Genomic DNA, 25,024 nt, shown 5'->3' with positions numbered 1-25,024 from the left:
CCGGACTGTAATCATCATCAGTAGCTGGCACCACAGATAGAAGATCAAATTAAAAGGCCCCAAAATTATAAGTTAAGGATTTACCGATTTCCCAGTCATGCATTTCATTTAACTGTTTTGACCAAACACAAAAGTACAAATCTTTCAGGGTTTTTTTTAATTAAGAAACTGAACAAAATACAGTCTTTTTTCCATATGTACATTACATACAACATAATTCTACAGTTGCATTTGTTCACTGAGTCTACACATTCAGTTATTCACAACAAGGTAGTGCATAAATTGTGTACATTTCAGCAAATAAAGATTGGGATCTTCATAGTTTCAAGAAAAAAAAAGAAATGGAAAACACACACATTTTGGTAACCTCACAGGTTAAATCTGCCCGGTTGAACCTTCTAATTAACCCACAGGTTTGCTTGTAACATATGGTCTGCTACAGAGGTTCATGAAGAATTACCGAACGACTGAAGGGGAAAAAACATCTTCACTGGACCCATGGATTCACAAATAGCCCAAAGTATAACAGGAATCTGTACATGATGTATTGTATTGCATAAAATGTTTCTGAATACAGGCCCCTGTGCACTAATCAGGATCACAGACACACAACCATGAATAGCTGAAGCACCAAACTGGGTTCAAGACCCAATATTAACAACTGAAAGCCTCTTCAAAACTGCGCACACACACACTGCAAAATCCTTTGGCCAATCATTTTCCCACAGTGGTCTTCTGGCTGACTAGCTAGCCATACTTAATCACCATATGCCGAGGGATGTATCAGCAAGTTTTGTTAATAGGTCTACATTTTGTTACGGTTCTTTGATTGTATGCAGATTGGATCATGCACATGCAAAATTATAGCAACTTATCCAAAGCAACAGATTCAAACTGGAAAACGCCCATATTCTTTAATGATCTTCGGTCATTTCCAGGTGGAAGATGTAGCTGCATTACTCACCAAACCAACACACTTGTATCCTTCATTAGCAATAGTCAGTTAGACCAGGGCAATTCTACACTGATTGAAAGCCTCCTCTGATTGGAATGCTGTGAAATATTAGTACTCCAGACTAAAATACCTTCCTTAAATATTTAGTAATGTTTGTTTTTTTGATACCTATTGACTTGCGATACTCTTCCCTTTCCTAGCTTGCAACTTGGGTGGAGAGCTGGTAGAAAATGCATAACTGCAATCACCAAGTTTACATAACAAAATGGCTTAAAAATAAGAGCTACAAAAGGCATTTAATCGGCAGTGGCCAACCATTGACTTCGGAAACATCATATCTACCGCAACAATATTTGTTCCCCACCCAGCAAGGTCACAAATATATACTCTACAGTACATTTAACTGTTTGAATTGTGTTGTTTATTGATTGGATTCGCAGGAGGGAAGGGAGACAAAAATTCTACTTTCAGAATGCTTTAAATTGTTGTGGCCATCAACCTTTACTCAGAGTTATTACAGGTAGAATTATACAGCGACCGATATTTAATGGTGAACTCATCATTACGCAGGGGATATTATCTCTTGTTGAATTCTGCCCTGTCCTCAAATTCTAGTCAGCCGTCCCATTTTTTTATTCTTCAGAAAAGGACATGTTCAATGAAAGCAATTTCTCTGCACTTGCCAGCTTGGAGAAATTGAGCAGCAAGCGTCTATGCAAATGTCACTTTAAAAATATTTATATTCAAGCTTACTGGATATCGGTAAATGAGTGGCAGCCCTATGGTGGAATTTGTAACTTTATATAAAAGTGTGTGCACTAGGAAACATGGATAAATGGTGGAAAATTAAGATTATTTACCAAGTCTGAGCAAAGGCAAAACAGAAGAAAATATATTTGGTTGAACAGGAGATGATATCAGGTATTAGGTAATCCTTTTTAAAGAAAAAAATATTGCAACTAATCTGCTTGATCAGGCTGGAAGATGTACAATAATCACCAAAACACATTTAAAAAGTAATGTATGAATCATCTTGATGTGGGGAAAGAAACTTACTGTATTTACGACTTGCAACTCAACTACAATTCTCATTGTTTACTAGCAAGAGGCATGGGCAAGGTTTTCGCTGTTTTATAAAAAAATCTTCAGTCAAGGGACAAAAAATTTAAACTCTCCAAATGGTGCATTTTTCTTTTTGCCTGATTACTGAGCTTTTTACATTCCTTGTGCCTTAGATAGCCGAATTATAGTTGTAAAACAAAGATGATGGAAATATTAGTTTCAAGAGGAAAAACTGGTTATGTCGGAATAAAGATCCTTCATTACAAGGTGTATGCAAGTGGTGCAGGGTTGGTACTCAACATTAACCAATGCATTTTGGTTTTCTTTTGTTTCCAATCTGCAGTACTTTCAGTTTATTTTATTTACTATGTACACTTGATTTATCTCTGCCCCCAAAGAGGGAACTAATTTGGCCAGCAACAGTGGAAACACCCCCTTTGGTTCAGAGAAGAGGCTGAACTTTTTAACATTGAATGACGGAACTAATTTAAGTGTCACATTCTGCTTCCTAAATCACAGCCGTTTTAATATTTTGACAAACTGCTGCACTCAAGACGTTAGCAGCGCCGGACATTTCCCCATTTCAGACACCAGAAAGTCAGCTACAGGACTGCCACTTCCCTTAAAGCTCCCTCTGCTCAAACTCCATGTTCGTTACCTTTAACTTCAGAAATCATTCAACTGCAGCGTGACCCTTTCCCATGTCTGTTAGCCTTGTCGCTATGGACTGTGGTTGGCCAAATTAGGGGCAACTTTGTGTTGTCAAAAAAATTATTCTGGCAAAAAATTGCTGCAACAATCCCATCAGTCTGGGCTTTGAATTCAGATTCCAGAACTGAAAGTAGTGTGCTAACCCACTGTGCCACCCACTGACAGTCTTTTAAACTGCAACATCAAACTGTTCAGGCAACCCTCACTTTACCAACAGTGTCCACTGAACACTCATTTCAGTAAGGCTGCAAAGGAATGCTACTTGGTCTATTCAATGGAATTTGGACTACTAATACAAGTCCAAAGTCTTGTATTCCAATTTGTCCTTCACGGAGATGCTGTTAGAAAGATAATATTAATTTGCTTTTTCCTACCCAAGCATAGTAGAACATATTTTGGGCTTTGATCAATGTCAACTCCCAATCTGTTTTTAAAATGTAAACAGAAAATTACAATACATCAATTCTTATGGGTTTGAAAACGTGCAGAAATGTAGTGTCTTGCCCAAATTGTGTCCAAAAGATATTGTAAACACCAACTTACTTTGAAGGAATAGACTAATATGTAGATTTTTACAGGATATCCATTCTCTTGCTTCGCTGCTGGGTATTCACCCAATTCAGCAACACATCAGCAATTCATTTAATGCCACTTCCATATTTTTTTTTTATTTTTTATAAAGGGTCACAGAACCACCTTCGTGATTATTAGGGGACACAAAACTAATCCAGTCTGTTCAAATTACACTCCCCGTTCAAATTTGGCTTTTAACTAGAATCTTTTCTTTTGAGGATTTCCTCAAACTAAGAACTACTGTTGGGAATTGAAACTTGAAACCTCTCCTTTCCACTTTCAACACAGCATGCTTTTCACTGCTCATTTTCTTTTGTTTTTTTTGCTTCACATCCATTCTACTTTCATGCATTTTCATCCTTCTTTTCTACGCTTTTAAAAAATTCAAGTGGCCAAATCAGATTTGTCCCAATATGTCGGATGAGCACAACAAAAAATGAAGACACCCAACAGATCACCCCTTTCCAAAATCCCAATTCCACCAGCCTCTCATTATAACGCTCAACTACTTCTCAAAGTAGGTTAATAACCTGCTCTCAACCATCCTTCCTGTCCTCTGCCCAACCATATCCTTCACATGCATGGGCTACCGAGCTCCTTGAACCTGTTTATCCATTTTAATTAGATCACAGCTGATCTAACACATCAACCTCACAACATATATCCTCACCAGGTTATTACACCAAAGATAGATCAGGTCTATAATTAACAAAATGTTTCGCTGCATAGGAGATGGACTGATTGTTGAACAGCATGGAGGTGAAATTCAAAGCAGAACCTGGTCACTTTATTTTACAAGCAAAGTAGAGCTGCCCCATGTTTAACTTTCTAAATCTAGACTGTTGAGATAAAGCAAATCATCCCAGCTTCATGTTCCCATATCTTAACTTTTCAACGAAGCTAGTTTAAACAACACTAATTCTCTCCTACCCCATCCGAAAATATATTTTTCAGCACGCAAAGTGGGTTCAAAGATATTTGGGAAAGGGATCAAAAAGCTCTCAGGAAGCAACATTAGTAATGGGTCCAAGAAAGTTCCACCTTTTACACAGTCAACATTAAGTACAGTCTGAGTTTAAAGCAATCATTTACAGTGTCCCACTACATTCTGACATCTGCCCATTACACAGCTCTAAGCTGTCCTTAACTTTCTGGGAGAGATCTTCGAGAGATGCTAATTTAGTGACAAAAGTCTGGACAATGTTATTCAATGAACCCCAAAATCAAGACCAAGCAATTCCACTTGAAGAATAAGTTTCCTCCAGTTATTCTTTGTGGCCCAGTAAGGTGAAGGATAATGTTCCAACAGACCTGAAACAAATTGTGAAGACTTGAAAACGCATTTAAAATTAAGTATAACAGGCTATCCCCCACCTTCAAATAACCAGCTAACTTAAATAGTACCTGATCAGGTCATCTCAAAGTGCTTTACAATGAATTACGTTTTGAAGCAGTTATTGTTACACAAACCATGCTGTACAAATATATAATCTTGTAAGAGTTACAATCGGGTATCTCACCATGTCAAATCACCTGTCCTAGGTATCAGCAAGATCCTAGAACCCAATCTGAAGACATTGGATTTATATACCTTAACAGTTGCAAAACCACTTTCTGCAGATGCAAACATCTGGTGGCTTATGAACTCAGCAGAAATTCCTGCTATTATGGCATTGCTTCAATTGTAAATGTCGAGAACAATTGATTATCAAGCTGCAAATCCAGGCAGCAGGTCTCATCTGACAAAGAAAGAAAAGTCCAGCCATAACGTACATGGAGCCAGTAATTGAGTTTTAGAGCAGAATCAAGCCTAAGTAATTTAATACGCCAAAATCTGCCCTATGCATTTGCTCTTTCCTTCCAATTATAAAAAATAATTCATTTTGAACTGAATGAGTCAGCCAGGTTTGTTTTACACTCATGGTCAACAATTATTTCTCTTATTTCAGCTGGTTAATTAAAATATGAACTAGACGAAACTGACCAGTGAGAGTAAATTGTCTAAGATATTAAAAAGATCTGCAAAGCTGCCTGGTTTAAATGCACTCCAGCTCAACAAGAGTAAGCTCGACACATTAGGTATTACCGTGCCACTGTTTGGGCTGTACGTCAAAGAACTATAATCTAGGACACCAATTAGCATATTAATCATTTGTATTTTCCAATAAATTTTTACGTGAACCGTAGTGCCAAATTACGGTCAGTTTTCTGTGCTTCACAAGTAGAAGTTAGTGGTAATTCAGAATAATAGCAGTTCAAAATAATTTGTTGGAAGTCTATAACACAAAAATAGATCCGTGTACACAAGACATCGAGTTTTCGGTTTTGACTCAGCAGGTACTTTAATCAAATTTTACCTTTTCAGATATTTATCACCTGGTTCGGTATTCTAAGCATTTTATTTTACTTAACATAACTGGAGTTCAGAAGGGATAGTTGATGGCTATCCAACCATGCACATGACCAACCATTCCGACTTGGCTGTGAAGCACTTTGTGATGTCCCATGGTTGCAAAAAGCATTTAATAAATGCAAGCTTTTACTATTTTTCTTCTCTTCCAATGAGAAGCCACCATTATGATACAGGACGTTTCAGCTTTTCTTTGGTTAACACCAGTGCTTTTGTTCTCATCATGAATGCTTTCCAATATTTGCTACGACACTTCCAACACTGTCACTAACCCCCACAATTTTATACATACAAAATAACTATGCTAGATCATATTAACAAGAGCATTAGCTGTCAAGGACAAAGGAAACTGCTGAAACACACTTTGAAGTATACCACTTCTCCAAATATTAAACTGTAGAACATTTGGACAGAACTTTTGTTGGGTCCAATTCTGACAAAGCATGATCTGTAGTTATAATTTCAAATCAAGGAATCTGGGGCACACCAGCTAATAACTTCTGGAGTATCAGCAATGTTTTGCAATTTTGAGTAGGAATTGTCTGTTCAAATAGGACAAACTAAATCAAGTGAATATTTTTCTCAAGTCTGTATTTCCAACTGTCCTGTACTCGATTAGCCTTTGGTCAAGGCCATCAGGTCAGGTTGGTCATCAACCAAATGTGACCTCAATGCAAAAATATCGGGAACAATACGCTTTGGTCAAGAGTGAAAATTCTTTGCTTCCCATTGACAGCAGAGGTTACAGGGTTGGATTTTACAGAACTTTCCGTTATACAATTCTTACCAGTAAAGGCCAGGTTAGGAGAACGGGAGTACCTGGCATTGTAAAGGATTAATTGAATACCACTGACTATTTGAACAGCAAATGGTCCATTTTACAAGATGGGTAGTGGCAACATTGAGCAATATGTTTGCCCAACATAGATTTTGACTTGTACTGTGAATGCGTTATATACACAGCTGGAAGATGTTCCTTCATTTCAATTCTTCAACACTCCTGACTCTTCTAAACAAAAAAACAAAGACAATCTCACACCAAGCACCTGTATATTTATAAGACTGTGCAATTTACCAAAACAAAGCAGATTTAATATCCACGGGGCCATCTTTCAATGAAGTAGGGCAGCAATGCGAACAAAATCCTGACTCACTAAGTCTTCCCAGCTATAGAAGGAAATCAAAATTTCCACAGTGGTGCAGAGGCATGAATGCAGCAATAGGGAGAAAAATCTTCATTCAACTCTACATTTTTGAATAAAAGATACTCCTTTTTGGACTTGGAGTATGTTGGCGTCATTCGTGAAAAAACAAATTTAAAATGATCTTCTGTAGAGGAAAGAAACGGAAAAAAACCTTTGCCTCTAGTAGTTGAGCACAAAAGCAGCATAAGGGGAACGATTCAATCAGTGAGGTAAAGTAACATAATCACATGCATTTCTAAGACAAGTGAAAGCCTTTTAGTCACTGCTAACTAGCAATGGTTCTTTAAAACCGTTGCCGTGACCATCCTTCACACAAGATCATTATACGAGGAATTGAAATCGAACGGTGCCAATGGATTAAAAATACATACGTAACAACTGTACAAAGAGGTACAATTTAGAAACTTGCATCAGCAAAGATCTTCCACAATCTCCTTAACAACAATTACAACAAATCGGTTCCAATTCTTGAAGATGTGAAAGAGTTAAAATAGTTCATCTGAGAAGCTTATTAAAAATTAAAATACTGTAACAAAGTCCCCATTTCCTAGACAGTTTCAAACATGTATTTCCAATCGGCACACTTAATTGTATTTCTCTATCTTTGGCAGCGAAGCTGGATTTTTTTTATTTTAAAAAAGCACATCATACTTCAAGGCATCACCTTTACATGTTCCAAGAAATGACATTACAACTGATGACTAAACTTCACTCAACATGCCCAACATCGTTGAGCAAGAATGATTTTAAAAAATGAATACAAGAAGCACGATGTTAGTCTGAGCTTCTTTGTTATTAACGGAAGCCAGGAGCCAACTGCAGAAAGCATCCTAAACCAGACCTTCTGCAGTGTGGAGGCGACCATCTCAAGAACACAGCGAATCAACATATTACACACATCTCATCAATATATCTGATGCTTAAGGAATAAAGTCAGGGACTTTGTAATAGATTTAGAGCGTATATCGACTATTTTGTTTCAATTTCAATTTTTAAAATGGGCAATGTGGACGTCGCGCAATCGGAATTCCAGCAGGAAGTGGGGGGGGGGGGGGGGGGGGGGGGTGGGGGGGGGGGGGAAAGAGAGGAGAGAATGTAACAACAGTCGTGCTTTAAAAACAAAACTAGCACACTGCACTTTCCAGGTGAATGTACATAAAAGCGGGCTTCGGAAACTGACCACCTGTGCATCGTGCTCTGGGCTAGCTGCAATAGAAAGGCAAAGTGCTGATAACCACAATTTTGTGAAAGCAATTGTTTTGTTGGAATCATCTTGTCCCAAGTGGAAAAAGACCATGCTGGAACTTTCGTACCTTTTAAAACAGCCAGCTCAGCAGCAAACATTTCTGAAAGCTGGAGGTTTTTCTTCTTTTTTGGGGTCACGCGATCAAAAACAAAAGAGGGAAGTGTGAAGATTAAAGTTAGTCCCATTTAAGATAGGGCTGCAGCTGAAGCGCAAGAAGTAAATTAGCGGTAAAATGGATCGACTCTGAAGTAAAAACACATCCCAATAAAGGCAGCAAATTTACTCTGCCGGCTGAGAATTCCAGTGTCAGCCACCCCGCAGGGCATTGCTTAACACTGCAGTCACAGTACATTATGCACAGCACTCGAATCAATGTCAAAAGTATAGTTGCAGCTTTTTAAAACAGTTATTAATATTGCTATAGAGATCAAAGAGAATGGTAACAGCACATAAAACAACACCATAATGTGATTTCAAGGGTGTGGACTATTAGACTGATAAATGGACAAAGGTGGACTGAAACACTGCTGATGAAATGTCATTGCAGCATTATTCCAGGAAGCAGCCGAGACATTAAGAACGTCTAACGTGTGTTTCTCTCAACACTCCGGTGGCAGGATTATTAAATGTCAAAATAGTTGTAAATATTTACCAATGCAGCAAAGGACGTAACCACACAATGGGGAGCAAACCCATATTCACAAAGCTGTCACCTGCTCCAACCCAGTTCTATAGTCTGCATGAAAACAGCACTGAAATTGGACACTCAAATCAAAACTAGATGAAGGGTGATGACAAAAAACCATCTTTGCCAGCCAAAAATCATAAGCTGATCTAGCCCGCACAAAACAGGAGATCAGATTTGTGATTCACTTTCTCTTCAGCCAGAATCCATCAATTGCTGTCCAGCTACAGTGTGATAAGGTCAACTAGGTTGCCTTTTGGAGGCGTCATACTGTCAGGAAAGAAGTTTACCAGCGTATCAAACAGCAGAGTCCTCTGGGCATACGTCTGGTCAACGTCTGAAAAACCTGTCGAGAAGAGAGACAGATGAACACAAAGTGAGTGCTTTCATTCTACGATGCTCACAGAGCAAGAGTAATGGCACTGGTGAAATAAAGCATATAAAGCAGAGGGTGGCATAATGGTTAGCACTGTTGCCTCAGCACGAGGGACCCGGGTTCAATTCCGGCCCTGGGACTGTCTGTGTGGAGTTTGCACTCTTTCACCCACCCACCCCCACCCTGCCATGTCTGCGTGGGTTTCCTCCGGGTGCTCCAGTTTCCTCCCACAGTCCGAAAAGTGCAGGTTTGGTGGATTGGCCATGATAAATTGTCCTTAGATAGGTTTATGAAGATAGGGCAGGGGGTTGGGCCTGGGCAGGGTGTTCTTTCAAAAGATCGGTGCAGACTCGACGGGCCGAGTGGCCACCTTCTGCACTGGAGGAACTCTATAATTCCCAAGGTGGGGCATTTAACCAGCTTAGATTGAATTTGAGTTATGGGGAAAGCATGGATCCAAATCGAAACTGCACCATCACACACAACTAAATATCTACCCTGCTTTTAATGGGCTTTAATATTGTCATATCCAGTGTTATTGCTGCCTCGAATTCATCAATTATGGGTTCAAACCAACTGGAGGACATGTATAGGCGTTAGAAATTTAAAAGGAGTGAGGTTATCAATAGAAAAGGATAAATTCTCAGCTTTAAATACAACACAATGGACTCCACTCCAGCTGTAAGGAACCCATGTCACAAACCCTTTCTACAAATAGCTCAAATGAATTCAAAGATTAACACTGTAGAAGTACAAATTTGCCAAGCATGTTCTGGTCTACTAATTTTCATATTTTAGCGAAATTGATTCAGGCCTCAATCCTGTGCTGAATTGGTCTCCAAGAGACCCAGCGGAGGAGTGATTGGTGCCACATTCCCCTCCCTGCCCCAAGTGGAGGAAAGCTCTCTCTACTGTAAGCCTGCTCAGTGAGGCAGCCCATTCCTGCTGCCAACATATTCTGCCTGCCACCTGTATTCAAAAATTACAGTTTTATTACCCGGGAATCTAGTGCAGTTGCCCAAATTCTATAGCCGAGACACTAAAAATGCCCCTAGGACGTTCAAGCGACATGCAGGGCAATAAATAATGAAGACTTGTGCATCCAAGCCCTTGACTCTCATACTGGATTTACTTTTGCTTTATGGTGTTAACTGGAATAACATAAATTGTTGGAAACAAGCATCAGCAGAGAGTGGACAGTAGTTGCAGCTTAATGATCTTCCCCCAGAACCCTGGAGCTTATTCACCACACACAGGCTTTCAGATTATATAATCAGGTTTGAACTTGGAAACCATTTGAACAGCTACTTTTCCAGTAGACATGGAATACACAGAATTTCACTGCACAAAGCAGGCCATTTGGCTGAAGAGATATGTGCTGACGTATATGTTCCATGTAAGCCTTTTCCCACAATACTTAATAACACCCAAGCACATTTGTCCATCACTCTCTGCCTTATGTACCTATCTAGCTTCCCCATAAAATAATCAATGTCATTTGTCTCGAGCACTCTACGTGGTAACAAAGTTCCAAAAATCCCATCAATCATATCAATATTAGACATGTAAATGTTATACAACCACTTACCTAATGGGATGAAGTCTGAACTTGATTTAAAGAGTGCTTGAGCCAGTAACTGAAACTTAAGAATAAAGAAAGCATATTAGTTCTAGCAGAGGGCAGTAGAGCGGAGCTGCTGATTGGCTGTTGCGGGGAAATTTGCATACGCCGTTGTGCTCACCCTAACTTGAAGGTGTACCTGAGCAAGAGACCCTAGCTGTTCAAGTGAAGACAAGCATCCAGCAGAGGGCAGTAGAGTAGAGCTTCTGATTGGCTGTTACGGGGGAAATTTGCAGATTTGCAAATTGTTGTGCTCACCCTACCTTGAAGGTGGTTTGTGGAGGAGCTGTTGTCAAGTGACACTTAAACTCGAAACACTTCAGCGTTTCCATCCCTACCCCCTCCTCTAACCAAAAAAACCCCAGCTGCTGTAAAGATCAAGAGGAAGGCTCGAGGGCAGGTAGAAGTAGATAGAAGTTGAACCGTGACCTCATGGCCTGCAGATAAGGGATTGGCTGGTGACTGGTAAGTAGTTTTTATTTTATTTTCCCTCAGGTGTTATCGTGTGGGGCGCAGAGGTGCTGAGAAGGGGAGTGAATAACAGGTAAGCTCTTTCTTTCTTTTTCTTTTTTTATCCAGAGGGGATGGCAGGGAAGGGAGTGCAATGTTCCTCCTGCAGAATGTTTGAGGTGAGGGACACCGTCAGTGTCCCTGCTGATTTCATCTGTGGGAAGAGCACCCATCTCCAGCTCCTCAGAAACCGCGTTAGGGAACTGGATGAAATTCGGATCATTCGGGAGGCAGAGGTGGTCATAGATAGAAGCTTCAGGGATGTAGTTACTCCGAACAATAAAGATAGATGGGTGCCGGTGAGAGGGGCTGAGAGGAAGCAATCAGTACAGGGACCCCCTGCGGTCGTTCCCCTTAGTAACAAGTATACCGCTTTGGATACTGTTGGGGGGGGGGTAGAAACTTACCGGGGTAAGCCATGGGGTACAGGTCTCTGGCACAAAGTCTGTCCCTGTTACTCAGAAGGGAAGGGGGAGAGGAGTAGAGCATTAGTCATTGGAGACTCCATAGTTAGGGGGATAGATAGGAGATTCTGTGGGAACGAGAGAGATTCGCGGTTAGTGTGCTGCCTCCCAGGTGCCAGGGTGCGTGATGTCTCGGATCGTGTTTTCGGGATCCTTAAGGGGGAGGGGGAGCAGCCCCAAGTCGTGGTCCACATAGGTACCAACGACATAGGTAGGAAAAGGGATAGGGATGTAAGGCAGGAATTCAGGGAGCTAGGGTTGAAGCTTAGATCTAGGACAAACAGAGTTATATCTCTGGGTTGTTACCCGTGCCACGTGATAGCGAGATGAGGAATAGGGAGAGAGAGGAGTTGAACACGTGGCTACTGGGATGGTGCAGGAGGGAGGGTTTCAGATTTCTGGATAATTGGGACTCATTCTGGGGTCGGTGGGACCTCTTCAAACAGGATGGTCTACACCTGGACCTGGGGGGGGGGGGGGGGTAAATTTGCTAATGCTCTTCGGGAGGGTTTAAACTAGTTCAGCAGGGGCCTGGGAACCTGAATTGTAGCTCCAATGTACGGGAGGTTGAGAGTAGTGAGGTCATGAGTAAGGTTTCAAAGTTGCAGGAGTGTACTGGCAGGCAGGAAGGTGGTTTGAAGTGTGTCTTCTTCAATGCCAGGAGCATCCGGAATAAGGTGGGTGAACTTGCGGCATGGGTTGGTACCTGGGACTTCGATGTTGTGGCCATTTCGAAGACATGGATAGAGTAGGGACAGGAATAGTTGTTGCAGGTGCCGGGGTTTAGATATTTCAGTCAGCTCAGGTAAGGTGGCAAAAGAGGGGGAGGGGTGGCATTGTTAGTCAAGGACAGTATTACGGTGGCAGAAAGGACGTTTGATGAGGACTCGTCTACTGAGGTAGTATGGGCTGAGGTTAGAAACAGGAAAGGAGAGGTCACCCTGTTAGGGGTTTTCTATAGGCCTCCGAAAAGTTCCAGAGATGTAGAGGAAAGGATTGCAAAGATGATTCTGGATAGGAGCGAAAACAACAGGGTAGTTGTTATGGGGTCTTTAACTTTCCAAATATTGACTGGAAACGCTATAGTTAGAGTACTTTAGATGGGTCCGTTTTAGTCCAATGTGTGCAGGAGATAATTCCTGACACAGTATGTAGATAGGCCAACGAGAGGTGAGGCCATATTGGATTTGGTATTGGGTAATGAACCAGGACAGGTGTTAGATTTGGAGGTAGGTGAGCACTTTGGTGATAGTGACCACAATTCGATTACGTTTACTTTATTGATGGAAAGGGATAGGTATATATCGCAGGGCAAGAGTTATATCTGGGGAAAGGCAATTATGATGCGACGAGGGAAGACTTAGGATGCATCGGATGGAGAGGAAAACTGCAGGGGATGGGCACAATGGAAATGTGAAGCTTGTTCAAGGAACAGCTACTGCGTGTCCTTGATAAGTATGTACCTGTCAGGCAGGGAGGAAGTGGTCGAGCAAGGGAACCGTGGTTTACTAAAGCAGTCGAAACACTTGTCAAGAGGAAGAAGGAGGCTTATGTAAAGATGAGACATGAAAGTTCAGTTAGGGTGCTCGAGAGTTACAAGTTAGCTAGGAAGGACCTAAAGCGAGAGCTAAGAAGAGCCAGGAGGGGACATGAGAAGTCTTTGGCAGGTAGGATCAAGGATAACCCTAAAGCTTTCTATAGATATGTCAGGAATAAACAAATTACTAGGGTAAGAGTAGGGCCAGTCAAGGACAGTAGCGGGAAGTTGTACTTGGAGTCCGACGAGATAGGAGAGGTGCTAAATGAATATTTTGTGTCAGTATTCACACTAGGGAGCTAGGGAGCAGATTGCTGAGCCTTTGGCTTTGATCTTTAAGTCATCTTTGTCTACAGGAATAGTGCCAGAAGACTGGAGGATAGCAAATGTTGTCCCCTTGTTCAAGAAGTAGAGACAGCCCCGGTAACTATAGACCAGTGAGCCTTACTTCTGTTGTGGGCAAAATCTTGGAAAGGTTTATAAGAGATAGCATGTATAATCATCTGGAAAGGAATAATTTGATTAGAGATAGTCAACATGGTTTTGTGAAGGGTAGGTCGTGCCTCACAAACCTTATTGAGTTCTTTGACAAGGTGACCAAAAAGGTGGATGACAGTAAAGCAGTTGATGTGGTGTATATGGATTTTAGTAAAGCGTTTGATAAGGTTCCCCACGGTAGGCTACTGCAGAAAATACAGATGCATGGGATTCAGGGTGATTTAGCAGTTTGGATCAGAAATTGGCTAGCTGGAAGAAGACAAAGGGTGGTGGTTGATGGGAAATGTTCAGACTGGAGTCCAGTTACTAGTGGTGTACCACAAGGATCTGTTCTGGGGCCACTGCTGTTTGTCATTTTTATAAATGACCTGGATGAGGGCGGAGAAGGATGGGTGAGTAAATTTGTAGATGACACTAAAGTCGGTGAACATGTGGACAGTGCGGACGGATGTTACAAGTTACAGAGGGACATAGATAAGTTGCAGCGCTGGGCTGAGAGGTGGCAAATGGAGTTTAATGCAGAAAAGTGTAAGGTGATTCATTTTGGAAGGAATAACAGGGAGACAGAGTACTGGGCTAATGGTAAGATTCTTGGCAGTGTGGGTGAGCAGAGATCTCGGTGTCCATGTATATAGATCCCTGAAAGTTGCCACTCGGGTTGAGAGGGTTGTTAAGAAGGCTTTTATTGGTAGAGGGATTGAGTTTTGGAGCCATGAGGTCATGTCGCAGCTGTACAAAACTCTGGTGCGGCCGCATTTGGAGTATTGCGTGCAATTCTGGTCGCTGCATTATAGGAAGGATGTGGAAGCATTGGAAAGGATGCAGAGGAGATTTACCAGAATGTTGCCTGGTATGGAGGGAAGATCTTATGAGGAAAGGCTGAAGGACTTGAGGCTGTTTTCGTTAGAGAGAAGGTGGTTAACAGGTGACTTAATTGAGGCATACAACACGATCAGAGGATTGGATAGGGTGGACAGTGAGAGCCTTCTTCCTCGGATGGTGATGTCTAGCACGAAGGGACAGAGATTTAAATTGAGGGGAGATAGATACAAGACAGATGTCAGAGGTAGGTTCTTTACTCAGAGAGTAGTAAGGGCGTGGAATGCCCTGCCGGCAACAGTAGTGGACTCGCCAACACGAAGGGCATTCAAATGGTCATTGGATAGACATATGGGCGATAAGGGAATAGTGTAGATGGGCTTTAGAGTGGTTTCACAGGTCGGCGCAACATCGAGGGCCGAAGGGCCTGTACTGCGCTCTAATGTTCTATGTTCTAATACAAAGTAAAGCAACTGGTATAAATCGCAGCTGTGGAAAATGTACCACAAACTCCTAATAAACGGCAAGGCAGAGTACTGCGGATGTTGGACACCCAAAACAAAAACAGAAAATGCTGAAAATACTCAGCAGGTCTGGCAGCTTTCGTGGCGATAGAGACAAAGAGAGTTATGGTTTCAGGTGGATGACCTTTCATCAGAACTGGGAAAAGTTAGAGATGTTTAGAGAAAGGGGTGGGTGGGACAAGGGGGAAATGAAGGTCTGTGATAAAGGCGGAGGGCAGCACGGTAGCCTTGTGGATAGCACAATTGCTTCACAGCTCCAGAGTCCCAGGTTCAATTCTGGCTTGGGTCACTGTCTGTGCGGAGTCTGCACACCCTCCCTGTGTGTGCGTGGGTTTCCTCCGGGTGCTCCGGTTTCCTCCCACAGTCCAAAGATGTGCAGGTTAGGTGGATTGGCCATGATAAATTGCCCTTAGTGTCCAAAATTGCCCTTAGGGTTGGGTGGGGTTACTGGGTTATGTGGATAGGGTGGCGGTGTGGACCTTGGGTAGGGTGCTCTTTCCAAGAGCCGGTGCAGACTCGATGGGCCAAATGGCCTCCTTCGGCACTGTAAATTCTATGAGATTGAATGACAGAAGAGGGAGTCCTACAGGGCCGAATGGAACGGCGATGGGGTAAGGAAATAAAAGTTGTGCCGAAGGCAGGCGTGCTTTTTACTGAAGCAAGAATAGGAGATAAACCGAAACATGCAAAGAAAAGTGAAAGTCAGATTAGGTTGGTGGAAATAGTTGAGTTCAGAAGACTATAAAGTGTCAAATGGAAAGGTACAGTTCTGTTGCTCCAGCTCAAAACCCATTATATCTCCAACTATTCCCAGTTCTGATGAAAGGTCAGAGTCAGATTGTTAACGCTCCACATATTCTGCCTGACTCGCTGAGTACTTCCAGCATTTCCTCATTTGATTTCATAATAAATGATTTAATAAATGATTCAGATTTACCAACTGAAATTCAGCTCCGTAACAATGCCCAGTAGCCCAGTAACAGCTCAATAGCCTGTTTCTTGCAGGGGTGGGGGGGGGCATTATAAATGCAACAATAAAGAAAATACACATAGCTAAAGAGTAAATGGAAGGCTGATTCCAGAAATTGTTCTGAAAATAAAAGGTAGTTGTAAGGGATTTATATTTGTAAACATTAGAAATAAGGTATTGTTTTCAGTGGGTTTAATTTAATGTTTTAGTATGCCTCGAAGAGTAAAATCTATAACTAGATTTGTGCTGGATAAAGGTGTTTGTACGTGTGGGGGTTGGTTTCACTTCCAACTGAGACTCTCTTGCACTTAGTGATGAAATGAAATTGAAATGAAAATTGCTTATTGTCACAAGTAGGCTTCAAATGAAGTTACTGTGAAAAGCCCCTAGTCGCCACATTCCGGCGCCTGTTCGGGGAGGCTGGTACGGGAATTGAACCGTGCTGCTGGCCTGCCTTGGTCTGCTTTCAAAGCCAGCGATTTAGCCCAGTGTGCTAAACCAGCCCCTGTGAAGAACAAATAGAACTAGAAGGGTTTACTTAACACCAGAGGCCCTTATAATTATTTTTAAAAGTTTAAAAGTTTTAGCTGAATTTGTTGGCAGTTGGAGACAGGACCTCAAGGAGTGAACATTTCTCAACTCTGCCTGAAGAAAAGCTGGACAGGACAGGAGTTGCAAAGAAGCAGGCTCACTGAAGTTATAGTCCAGGTAGCAAAGGAATTGGACAGGAATAATGTTTAAGGCGACTGGAGTTAATTCAACAGAGATTAAAGTATTGTTCAGAAGAATTCAAGAGTAAGCAAAGTCTTCGGAGTTAGAAAGACCATTGCAGATTTAAAGTGGGACAGCAGCCTTCAAAAGGTAAATCAAACATCTGAAGAAATTTTAGTACAGTCTGGAAATCGAGAGTTAAAGCAATTGTGAGCAGGCTGCCCAGCAGTCAAGACAAACAAATCCTAAGAGGAGCAGTGTCAAATCTTAGACTGGATTCACCGTTAAAAGTAGAGTGGAAGTTTTGTTTAAATGTGTCATTTGGAAAACCTGGTCTGGATTTTGAAATGTAAACCACTAAGAACAAGCATAATTATGAGAGAAAATTTGAAAGCGTGTTTTTGGGAGTGGAGCTTGGAAACTCACGTAACAATCATCTGGGGGGGGGGGGGGTTCTGAGGAGGCATTCACTTTGGGTTCAGAGTGTTCTTGAAAGGGACTGTGTGCTAATGAGACCATTTGTAGATTATGATGTATTTATATAATCAGTGTTATTCCTAAAATAGGTGTGTAACTGTTTAGGTAAGGGGGGGGGGGGGGGCAGTAAAGGCGTATATCATAATCCAATTTTTTCATGTGTAATACATGTTTTTTCTTGTTGTTAAAACTAATTAGCAGTCATGCGACTCTGTTCCTTCTGATTTTATAAACAAAATAAAAGTTCCAGGCATTTGAGCCAGAGTTCCACTCGGTTTTGTTCCTGTCCAGTTACAACATCAACAGCGATCGTAACAAAATGCACACCAATGCAGAACTCCAGCAGTGTCAAATTATATTTGAAAATTCCCAATCTGTACAAGGTAGACAGGCAAGAGACACCAAAGTTGGACACTTTAAGGGAGTGGAATGGAAAAAAAGAAAATCTGTGGTGTGTCATCCCAGATCAGCATTTTACATCTGATGGTTGATTATAGAGTAACATTGACAGAATCCTGAACGCAAGCTGTTCATCCATCCGCCCCACGCGAAGGGAATGGTGCATGGGGTAGCAGAAGAGTGAATCAGAAAGCAAAACATCATACAGAAATACAGGATAGTGATAGTCAGCGGTAGTGGGGCTGGTTTAGCACAAGGCTAAATTGCTGGCTTTGAAAGCAGAGCAAGGCAGGCCAGCAGCACGGTTCAATTCCCGTACCAGCCTCCCCGAACAGGTGGTGGAATGTGGCGACTAGGGGCTTTTCACAGTAACTTCATTTGAAGCCTACTTGTGACAATAAGCGATTTTCATTTTAAATCACTGCACATTTACTCGAAGAATCTGAACCAAGTGTAAATATCAGGGAATTCCAGAACAAAAATCTCCCAGTTTATCAGTCATTTAGATGAGGTACAAAACATCTATTTTGCTACTGTAAATGCAGCCTTTTAAATAGTCATTAATTCCAACAGTGGCCAAAAAGGACAATAAATGGCAAGATGTCTTAATGTAAGTCTGCAGCTTGAAAGACCATTGGATTGGTAAATAGGGTTAATAGCCCAAGACTTGAATAATTATTTGTAAATACACAGAAACCAGCCTTGCACAGAAAGCACCAACTGCACAAAGCTGTCATACTCAGCAGCAATGCAGGACCCCACACGCTGGTCTAATACACTGTAATTGGTTCAGCGGTCAGCCACAATCTGTTTCCTGCCACTGATCTGAAGATTGAGATACAAAGTGGTACACGCCCCGCTGAGGCAGAGCATACCCTGACTTTTCAACAGGAGATGAAACAACTCTGTAATCACCATGGATTATAGTGACTGCACAGAGTCATGGCTAAGCAACAGCCTGTATTTAAACAGCACCTTTAATATAGTAAAAGATTCCAAAGCACAGGGCTAAATCGCTGGCTTTGAAAGCAGACCAAGGCAGGCCAGCAGCACGGTTCAATTCACGTACCAGCCTCCCCGAACAGGCGCCGGAATGTGGCGACTAGGGGCTTTTCACAGTAACTTCATTGCAGTCTTAATGTAAGCCTATTTGTGACAATAAAAATTATTATTATTAGAGGAATGTTCTCAAACAAAATATGACAAGCCACGTACGGGGAGGGTTGGGAAGGTGACCAAAGATTGATCAAAGAAATAGATTTTAGAAGGACAGGGGAAAGGGGGAGAAACAGGGGAGTTTGTGGAGAGAGTTCCAGTGCTTAGGGCCTATGCAGCAGAAGACACTGGCATCATTGGTGCAGAGATGAAAATCAGGGATGCCCAGGGGACAGAATTAGAGTTCAGATATCTTCAAAGTTGTATGCCTCAAGCAGATTCCAGAGACAGCAAGAGGCAAAGTCATAGATGGATTTGAATAGGAGGATGCAAATTTTAAACTAGAGTATTTGCTTAATGAGGAGCAAAAGCAAGTCAGCAAGCACAGGAGTGCTCAATGAACAGGAGTTGGTGCAAATACAGACATGGCCTACAAAGTTTCCAATGATCTCAAATTTACAGAGGGTAGAATGTTGGAGAGGAGCCAGGAATGCAGTGGAATAGTCACATCTGGAGGCAGGATAGGCATGGGCGAGGGTTTCAGCGGCAGATGAGCTGAGGCAGGGGTAGAGATGATCATGGTCATGCGATGGAAATAAATGATTTAAATGATTAAATGGATAGAATGGTTTGAAGTTCTTCTCGGGATCAAATAGGCATCCAAGACTTGAGAGAGTCTGATTCAGCCAGAGACCTGCCAGGGAATAAAGATTGTGATAGGAATTGGAGACAGGTCTCCCCAATATTTTGGAGAAATGTCTGCTCAGCCAATAAGAGATGTCAGACAAGCAGTTCGAAAGTTTGGAGATAGTCCATGCTCATTAATAGGCACTCAGCCACAGCAGCTGTGGTGAAACATGGGATAAAACAACAGGAGAAAAAGTCAAGCAGAAAGAAAACACGAATGTCACATGTCAAAATGCAAGTCATCAGGACACCAAAATATAGATCATAGAATTTACAGTGCAGAAGGAGGCCATTTGGCCCATCGAGTCTGCACCGGCTCTTGGAAAGAGCACCCTACCCAAGGTCAACACCTCCACCCTATCCCCATAACCCAGTAACCCCACCCAACACCAAGGGCAATTTTGGACACCAAGGGCAATTTATCATGGCCAATCCATCTAACCTGCACATCTTTGGACTGTGGGAGGAAACCGGAGCACCCGGAGGAAACCCACACACACACAGGGAGGGTGTGCAGAAGCCGCACAGACAGTGACCCATGCCGGAATCGAACCTGGGACCCTGGAGCTGTGAAGCAATTGTGCTATCCACAATGCTACTGTGCTGCCCCGTAATTGACCACACATGGAATACTGTGTTCAGAGCTGGTCACCCTATTATAGGAAGGATATTGTTAAACTAGAATGAGTGCAGAAGAGATTTACGAGGATGCTACCAGGACTTGATGGTCTGAGTTATAAGGAGAGGCTGGATAGGCTGGGACTTTTTTCCCTGGAGCGTAGGAGGCTTTGGGGTGATCTTATAGAGGTCTATAAAATAATGAAGAGTATAGAAAAGGTAGATAGTCAACATCTTTTCCCAAAGGTAGAGGAGTCTCGAACTAGAGGGCTTGGTTTAAGGTGAGAGATACAAAAGAGACCAGGGGGGAGTTTCTTTATACAGAGGGTGAGCATCTGGAACGAGTTGCCAGAGGCAGTGGTAGAGGCGGGTACAATTTTTTCCTTTGAAAAGCAGTTAGACAGGGTGGGTGAAGAGGAATATGGGCCAAATGTGGACAAGTGGGACTAGCTTAGTGATAAGAAACTGGGTGGCATAGACAAGCTGGGCCGAAGGGCCTGTTTCCATGCTGTAAACATCTGTGACTTTGCTACACATGTATTTCGGAAGAGTTCTCCAGAACTAATTGAGAAACTCAACTTCCAGCAACAAGACTGGTTACATCTGCTCAGATTACAATCATCTTTTCAGTACCCTCAATTCATTGCACTCGAAAATTCAAGTCCATTTAAATGCACTATTGCATTATAAATAGCAAATTTGGGTATAGGGCCTATTTTGACCATCACCTTAGAAGCCAACTCAGAACTTGAGCCCCAAGATCCAGGAACATCTTTCATGGCTGGATAAGTAAGCAGAGTTGAGCGCACTTTTAAAAGTAAATCCCAGCTTGATCACAAGGAAAGCCTCTTGGGCATTTTAGTCCATACAGAAAGAGAATCTCCACAGTTCTCCCATTCTGGCAACCAAATCTTAAAACAAACCTCTATTACCTCAATCTGAACCATTTGCTGATCACTGCATATGCAGAGCTTTTAGATATTGGGCAACGCAGGTGGAGAAGGTAGTCAAGAAGGCATACGGCATGCTTGCCTTCATTGGCCGGGGCATTGAGTATAAAAATTGGCAAGTCATGTTGCAGCTGTATAGAACCTTAGTTAGGCCACACTTGGAGTATAGTGTTCAATTCTGGTCGCCACACTACCAGAAGGATGTGCAGGCTTTAGAGAGGGTGTAGAAGGGATTCACCAGGATGTTGCCTGGTATGGAGGGCATTAGCGCTATGAGGAGAGGTTGAATAAACTTGGTTTGTTCTCACTGAACGAAGGAGGTTGAGGGGGGACCTGATAGAGGTCTACAAAATTATGAGGGGCATAGACAAAGTGGATAGTCAGAGACATTTTCCCAGGGTAGAGGGGTCAATTACGAGGGGGCATAAGTTTAAGGTGCGAGGGGCAAGGTTTAGAGGAGATGTGCAAGGCACGTTTTTTTACACGGAGGGTAGTGGGTGCCTGGAACTCGCTGCCGAAGGAGGTGGTGGAAGCAGGGATGACAGTGACGCTTAAGTGGCATCTTGACAAATACATGAATAGGATGGGAATAGAGGGATACAGACCCCAGAAGTTAGACGTTTTTCGTTTAGATGGGCAGCATGGTTGGCGCAGTCTTGGAGGGCCGAAGGGCCTGTTCCTGTGCTGTACTTTTCTTTATTCTTTTGTTCTAAAGTTTGCCTCGCAATATTCTGAACCCACATCTCAGGCTTGTAGTACAGTTTGAAATATTTTTGTGATTGACATTTGCATACCCGTTTCTACCTGGTGATTAATTTTCTATCGGGCTTTTTGAGTTGATTCCTAAAATGGTATTTGAGTAGGAGAACCATGGGTCACACAGACATAAATGCCACTGCAGCCAGTGATCATAAGCAATCTGACCAAAACACCACAACATCTGACCATCGCCTTTGCCACTTCCTACAGCTAACTGTCTGCCTGTCATCCTTTATTTAAAGATAGACTTTGTACATATAGCACAAAGCAGGTTTCCTTGTTAAACAGGAACTGCTGAGGTACAGGCTATGGGATCTCTGTTGACTCAAGCAAGTGGTCACTCCTCATGCCAGAACCTGGGAGTGAATGCTAGTTTCAAAGTCAAGCCCAGCTATGTCTTCAACCACAAGTTCACATCCATGCATTTTCTACCAGGAATTAGTGAATAGCAGCAAGCACTAAGCTCTGGTCGTCATTCTCGCCTTCCTAATCAAGGGGCTTTGAGCTCAGCGCCGTGCCTTCCATCACCCACTCCATTTTCCCTCCGTTTCAGATCAGCTAACAAAATACTCCGCAAATTGAATTTTAAGCTTATGTAATCCAGAAATGGCCTGACAACAGTCTTGCATAAACAGATGAAGACAAATTCAAGTGCAGCCTCCAGACTCCATTCTGGTAATTATTAAACAATATCCATTGATTATATCAAACATGCAAGCAGTAATATCAAAGTGGACAGAGGAATGATGATTAGAAGGTTTGTAGTCCTTACCTCTTTAGTTTCTTCTGGGTCCGAGTGATCCACAGTAACATACAAGTCGTTCTGTAAATATTTTAAAGCACTTAAAGGCTCTGCTCGAGCTTTCTCCTCAAATCTAGAGGGAGAGGAGTGAAGTAAAACAAGTTAACAAATTTGCAGGACAAAAACAAAACACTAAGTTACATTACACTACATCTATGTGACACAAAGGTCTGCAGTCCTCCAAATCCATGGCACCAAGTTCAACAGTATAGCATTGGATGGAAATGTGATTCGGAAATTCAGTCGTCTGACATGTCTGGGGAGGGGTGTGGGGGCAAGCTTGTTCAAGGGGAAATCAATTTCACTGTTCTTTCTCGTGGCCAGTTGCAAAGCTGCACGGTCAGGTGTCCAGACACGTGAAAGTTGTTTCTCTGCAGTACAAGGAGCCGAGGAAGGAGTAATCAACTAATTAGAGAGCCTTGCCCCCCAAAAACGCCAAGTTCGATCGAAACTAACCGCTATCCTGTTTTCTTTAATGTATGTAACAATCACTTTTCACTACATTTCCCAGAATTCCAAATAAATCCCATAACAAAGAAAAATTGGATGAAGTTGGATAAAATTAAATATCACACAAGGGAAAGGCACCTTTTAACCGTGAAGTACATCCTTCAGCTCCGCAAGTTTCAAATATATCTGAATAAGGACTGTAACACACAAAGGTCAGTGAAGCACACCTTAGTATAATGCGATTCATCAGATGAAACTAAGCAACTGAAAACAACTTAGCACTCATCCACAGGCACAGTTTACACTCAAGCCCCCAGTGGTAGTTAAGTGCTATGCTCTATTACCTCTGTACATTATTGAGAGCTTTGTTCTTGCATACCTGTGTCTCCTGATGAGGTATCTGCAATGTCTCAAGAGGTAGTCCTTGGAAGGGCGGCAAAGCTTCAGTGACCAAAAATCATCCAGTCTCATTTTGGGTGAGCACGACTTCCCAGGATTTCCACCAAACAAGTAGTGGACCTGTTCCCCAAAAATTCAGGAATTCAGTTGTTACATACAGAAAAAAAAGTAAACTTCCGGTCAACATTGCAAAAACAAACATATTTAAGATCTACATAAATGGTGCAAAATTGCCCAAATCTGATGCTCAAATTAATTTGGACCAATTACCTTCTGACTTAGCTTTGGAGCATGTAGATGATGAGTGGGGCGGGGGAGAAGAAATGGAGGTTGGCAGAGATATCAGTGTAAACTGGTCGATGCTTTGTCTTGAAATACCAAGTTGCTCTCCATATTTTCCCATTCTACCAAATGGGCACGGCAATCATTAAGAAAGTGAGGCGATTGTTTGATAGTGTGGATACATGCATACATAGATACGTACATAGAAGATAGGAACAGGAGATGGGCTTTGGCCCTTCGAGCCTGCTCCGCCATGCATCACGATCATGGCTGATCATCCAACTCAGTAGCCTAATCCTGCTTTCTCCCCATAGCCTTTGATCCCATTCTCCACAAGTGCTATATCCAGCCGCCTCTTGAATATGTTCAAAGTTTTAGCATCAACTACCTCCTGTGGTAATGAATTCCACAGGCTCACCACTCTTTGTGTGAAGAAATGTCTCCTTATCTCTGTCCGAAATGGTTTACCCTGAATCCTCAGGCTGTGACCCCTGGTTCTGGACACACCCATCATTGGTAACATCTTCCCTGCATCTATCCTGTCTAGCATGAGTATTATTTTCATGGAGGTCTTGTGGCGCAGTGGGTAGCATCCCTGACTCTGAACCAGAAGCTCCGGGTTTGAGTCCAACCCCAGGACTTGATGGCCAAGGAAGATGCGTTCATTACGCGGCCAAACAGGTTGCATGCATCAACCTGCAAATCCTTCCAAACACGCTAATGGTTGGTAGTGGGAGCAGTCAGCCATGATGATTTAGAGTGGCGCCCTTCAAGTTATAAGTCTCTGTTCTGGGAATTACCAGCTATGGAAGTCTGCCATAGTGCATCACTAGGTGTGGGAAGAGAATTGGAATTATATTTGTGCATGAACTGCCTTCTAACAATGCAGAATTGAAGTGAGAAAGAATAAAAGGAAGGGTCCGTTTATTTGGAACTTAGAAAGTGTTATCACTAATTATTCCTTCCCACGATGCACAACAATTAAGAGTGATTCCTCGAATGTGATTCCTAGACTGTGGCCCCTCGGTCCTGAATGATGCTAAGCATTCACTGACATCCGGCTCAAGGGAAAATAACCTTTATATGTAGGGTTACAATTCTCATTTCCCAAAACACTGCAGCACAATGAATTCAGAGACAGCATTATACCTCAATGAAGAGAAAATTAT

At 42.3% G+C, this 25,024-nt stretch overlaps 1 protein-coding gene across 4 annotated transcripts in view; it reads right to left on the bottom strand.

The window, feature by feature from the left end:
- Positions 1-138: 138 nt before the first annotated feature.
- Positions 139-25,024, bottom strand: part of mkln1 (muskelin 1, intracellular mediator containing kelch motifs) — a 195,571-nt gene continuing 170,685 nt past the window's right edge. For 3 of the 4 annotated variants that reach the window (XM_072471106.1, XM_072471107.1, XM_072471110.1), the window contains 4 exons: positions 23,554-23,693; positions 22,695-22,797; positions 10,812-10,866; positions 139-9,193 (listed from right to left, as the gene is read on the bottom strand). In XM_072471106.1, coding sequence (XP_072327207.1) covers positions 9,072-9,193; positions 10,812-10,866; positions 22,695-22,797; positions 23,554-23,693 — 420 coding nt within the window. In that variant the 3' untranslated portion in view covers positions 139-9,071. The remainder of the gene's footprint in view (positions 9,194-10,811; positions 10,867-22,694; positions 22,798-23,553; positions 23,694-25,024) is intronic. The other variant, XM_072471109.1, reaches the window with a different exon arrangement.

This window comes from Scyliorhinus torazame, chromosome 13 (assembly GCF_047496885.1).
Source record: "Scyliorhinus torazame isolate Kashiwa2021f chromosome 13, sScyTor2.1, whole genome shotgun sequence".
Lineage (NCBI taxonomy): Eukaryota > Metazoa > Chordata > Chondrichthyes > Carcharhiniformes > Scyliorhinidae > Scyliorhinus > Scyliorhinus torazame.
The sequence above is the reverse complement of the archived record's forward strand: the minus strand, read 5'-3'. Positions and strand labels throughout refer to the sequence as shown.